At 38.7% G+C, this 4,214-nt stretch overlaps 1 protein-coding gene across 1 annotated transcript; it reads right to left on the bottom strand.

Moving 5' to 3' along the window:
• Window positions 1–1,093: 1,093 nt before the first annotated feature.
• LOC311485669 (putative nuclease HARBI1) lies at window positions 1,094–3,756 on the bottom strand. Its single transcript, XM_084541233.1, has one exon. It carries the CDS (start codon window positions 3,520–3,522, stop codon window positions 2,494–2,496), a length of 1,029 nt encoding a protein of 342 aa, XP_084397359.1. The 5' UTR covers window positions 3,523–3,756; the 3' UTR covers window positions 1,094–2,493.
• Between the last annotated feature and the right edge of the window lie 458 nt (window positions 3,757–4,214).

Consider the following 4,214-nt stretch of genomic DNA (forward strand, 5'->3'; position numbering starts at 1 on the left):
TGTAATTTTAGTTTCTTTACTATTATTTATTTTGAACAATGACAAAGGCTCTATTGGTATGTTGTAAAATAAAATGACAATCCTGAATAGAAGGAATAGCCTGGAGGATAGCAGTATTTTTGTTTTAATGCATTGCAGAGCTATTCAACTGTGAAGCATATAGACATATATAGGATTGATTTGGAAGTTTATTGTACTACGTACAGTTGCATTGTGCATGCATGATCAAGGCAAGTAACATACTGCAAGGCTTTATTAATCACCAGAGGGGGGAAATTTTATTTATTTAAAAAGAAAAAGAAAAAGGGGGAAAAAAGTAATAATAATAAAAAAAATGGATCAAGACTTGAATTGGCCAATAGGATTAAATGATTGGATCGGGACATCACCACAATATGGTGGTAATTGCACATATTACCCATTACCCTGGATCATAATCTCCACAGCTTTGAGTGTGTACAGTACTCTTTTTACTATATAATAGTAAGATAAGTATTCTTACCGTACTATTGTAATAACTCCAGGGAGACACGCAACCATGTGTTTGTATACACGCTATATCGTGATACTGATGACCACTGTGCTTTACACCCGGCCCATTAGCGGCCCTATTTGAGTCGTGTATTTCTACCTTCCCTGACATAACGTTCTCTGACTGTATTGTAGCTATGTCACCATGCACTCTGATCTTGCGCACCGTTTATGCCTTTCTGCTTTATTTTCTGGCTCTCAACAGCACAAGAGGATTAAACAACAACCGCTGAAATGTTATCTCGACATTGCTTGCTTTCAGCATGCCTACCCACTTACCTGACGCCACAATTACCAGAATTTTTGGCAAGAAGATCCATTAAGAGTTAAGTTAAGTTAGTTGTGGAAACAAAGCAGAATAATGTGTTCCCTTTTTTTGTAACAATTCACTCCTGGCAAAGCAGTATGAAAAAAGAGATTCAGAGGTAACTTTTACATGCTAAATCAAAATAACTGTTTACAATTAACAAAGATAATCTATAATATATTAATAGAATAATCTATCTATAATCTATTATCTTTATTGTTTGTATGTCAGATATGACCTTTTGGCCCGGTTTCACAGACAAGGCTTATATCAAGTCAGGAGTAGGCCTAAGTCAGACTAGTAAAGCTAGGTCATTTAAGCGGCTTGCATGAACGTGGCTTACATTTGTCTTAGTTAGTCCCAGACTGTGGAGTCCTGGAGTAAGCTTAAACGAGAACACCTGGGTCAAGCCTCATTAGCCTAAGTGGGAGCACAGCCTGTTAGCCTATTGGTGCTCATAAAAACCTGGAATGGAATTGAGGACAGCGTTGCTGGAGGGAATTCTGACACCAAACATGGCTGGAGGTAAAAGAAAACGCTCTAAGAACTATACTGAATATGAAAAAACTCTACTTAAACAGATTGTGGGAACTCATGCTGTTATTGAAAGTAAAGGCCACAGTGCTGCTATTGAACAAAGGAAGAGGAGTGCTTGGGCTGCCATTTGTAGTGAATTCAATGCAAATGAAAATGTAACCACAAGAGCGGTACAGCAACTGCAGGTGAGACATGTCAATTATGATCTGTATATCACAGATGTCATATAGTTTTGTGACATTGTCTATATTGAATGATATCTGCATTCATAGACTCTGTGGAAGAACATCAAATTAGATTTGAAAAAAAGGAATGCAGAGGCCAGAAGAGAGAGATTTACTACTGGTGGTGGACCCCTACCTAGTAAAGACAAGACTGATGAATTGGCGGACTTGTTGACTGGGATAATAGAGGACCAGCAACCTCTGGATGGTATACCAGATGATGACCATTTGGACAGTGGACATGAAGAACTGAGCACAAATGGTAAATATATGATAGAAAGCAAATTAGTTACCTCATTCTGTACATACAGATTATTCCACTGTCTGTGTTTATTTTATTTCATTTCATGTGAGTTTTTGTATCTAACAGTGATCTTTTCACAGAGGAAACCATTCTAACCCTGGTGGAAGAGCCAGTGCACAGTGACTGTTCACCCTCCACATCTGGTACGGCATCCCAGAGAAAAGATACTGTCACCACCTTCCAGCAGAGACCAAAAAGGATGTCCATGCATGAAAAGTTAGCCTTAGAATTTCATGAGCTGAAAATGAAATATCTGAAAGAAGAGCATGACATGAAAATGAGAATTTTACAGGTCGAATTAGATATGAAATTAGAAGAGAGAGCTGTTCAAAGAAAGATGCATGAGACAGCTATATAGTGTAATGAAATATCTTGTGAAAATAAATTGTGAGTGATTGTGAAATTGTGAGAGTGTGAATAACGTAAACACCACTACCTACATTTTAGAACAGCCTTGGTTAAGTTTCCCATTTAATTTTTCTGCACACTATTTATATATGTTGTACACAACAAACAAAACAAGCAAGGCAAAAGGCAAGGCAAAAACAAGCCGTAATCAATGCATTCCATGGTTAAATGTATTTTTTTTTCTAACTGAAGTGCTGCAATGTGAAAGCAGCTCTGAGCGCAAGTCCTCCTTGGTTATTTTCTGCCACGGGCATGGGCACATTTGGATCAATCTGGTCTTCCATTGGAGGGTCAGGACAATTATGCTGCTTCAGGTAGTTGTGCAGCACAGCTGTAGCAATGATCACCTTGCAGCATCTTCTTGGCTCAAAGCGAAGTGTATTGCGTAAAGCCTGGAATCGATTCTTCCACACTCCAAACATACGCTCGACCATCCCTCTAGTGCGAATATGAGCTCTGTTGTATCTTTGCTGCTCAGTTGTTGTGGGATGTGGCCAAGGTGTGAATAAATAGGAACTCTGAGCATATCCACTGTCACCAAGTAGTAGTCCACTATGTTGCCCTCTCTCAAACTGAGCACACAATGAAGAGTTGTGAAAAATCCTTGAATCATGTGTTGCTCCTTTCCAACGGGCAACAATGTTTGAAAACTCTAAATTGGGAGTGCATACAGCCTGGACATTGATGGAAAACCAGTTCTTACGGTTCCTGTACTCCTCAGCATCAGGAGTTGATGGACACTTGATTTCAACATGACATCCATCTATACAGCCAATCACTCCCGGGAAGTTCCCATATTCATAGAAACGTATTTTATAGTTGGCTTGCTCAGCAGCATCAGGGAACATAATGTACAGATTTCTCAGTTCACAAATGGCACTGCAGACATTGTGAACTATTCTACAGACTGTTGCTTCACTGACACCACACAAATCACCAGTCTCACGATGAAAGGTTCCAGATGCCAAGAATCTCAAAGTGATCAGAACTTGGAAAGAACTTGGTACAGGCCTTCCTCTTTGAGACATGGAGGAAAGTCTAGGCTCAAGCAATGTAATGATCTCCAATGCATCTTCTTTGTACATACGGAAGCGGTCTCGGAAAGTTATTTCATCGTACTGATTCAATGGATTGCTCCTGTCCACAGGTATTTGTCTGGCTGGCCTCTGTAGTGAATATTGGTCTTCATTTAGATATTCCAAATACTCCATGCTCCCAAACCATCTGTGCTCCCTTTCACAAACACTACCAAGCTGAAGTTAAACCTGCCTCTTTGCAGGATTAATATAAACTACAATTTAGTCCTAGAGTAGCTCTAATCTACCCTCTTGCAATTGGCTTTGTTTAATCCAGAACAGACAAAATCTATGACTAATTTAAGATAGGTCTCTGCAAGTGACTTAAAGTTAAGCAAGCTCAAACAGCATTTTAGTCTGGGATTAGGCTTAAGCCTTGTCTGTGAAACCGGGCCTTTGTATATCTATTAATAGTCTAGGCCTTCTGATTTTCAAAAGACTTGCACTCCAAAAAATGTTGCACAAAAACATATTATTTTGGGGGATTTGACTTGAAAACCCTTAACCAAAATATGAGGTTAGAGTGTAACCCTTTTTGACCTGTTAATCTAAATAAGGCATTTTGTGATTTCAATGTATCATACGGCACACTTTTCTGATTTTCATTTCCAGCCCTCATAAGCACACAACTATCAAACAAACAACCATTCAAACGTTATCTTGACACCTATTTAAAAACGAAAAACATTCCTTCTTCGTTTTCTTTTCTAAATAGGCTTTACAATTAGGTTGTACGTGTTAAAAAAACTAATCAAAACAATTGCAGACAATGAACATGATGAAAGCAGTCCTGGTTCTATAACACCTACACTGTTTGCCAAACCATT

Source organism: Chelon labrosus (genome assembly GCF_963514085.1).
Source record: "Chelon labrosus genome assembly, chromosome: 3".
Lineage (NCBI taxonomy): Eukaryota > Metazoa > Chordata > Actinopteri > Mugiliformes > Mugilidae > Chelon > Chelon labrosus.

Coding starts and splice junctions, on each gene's coding strand:
- LOC311485669 (XM_084541233.1), bottom strand. CDS start 3,522: ATGGAGTATTTGGAATATCTAAATGAAGACCAATATTCACTACAGAGG.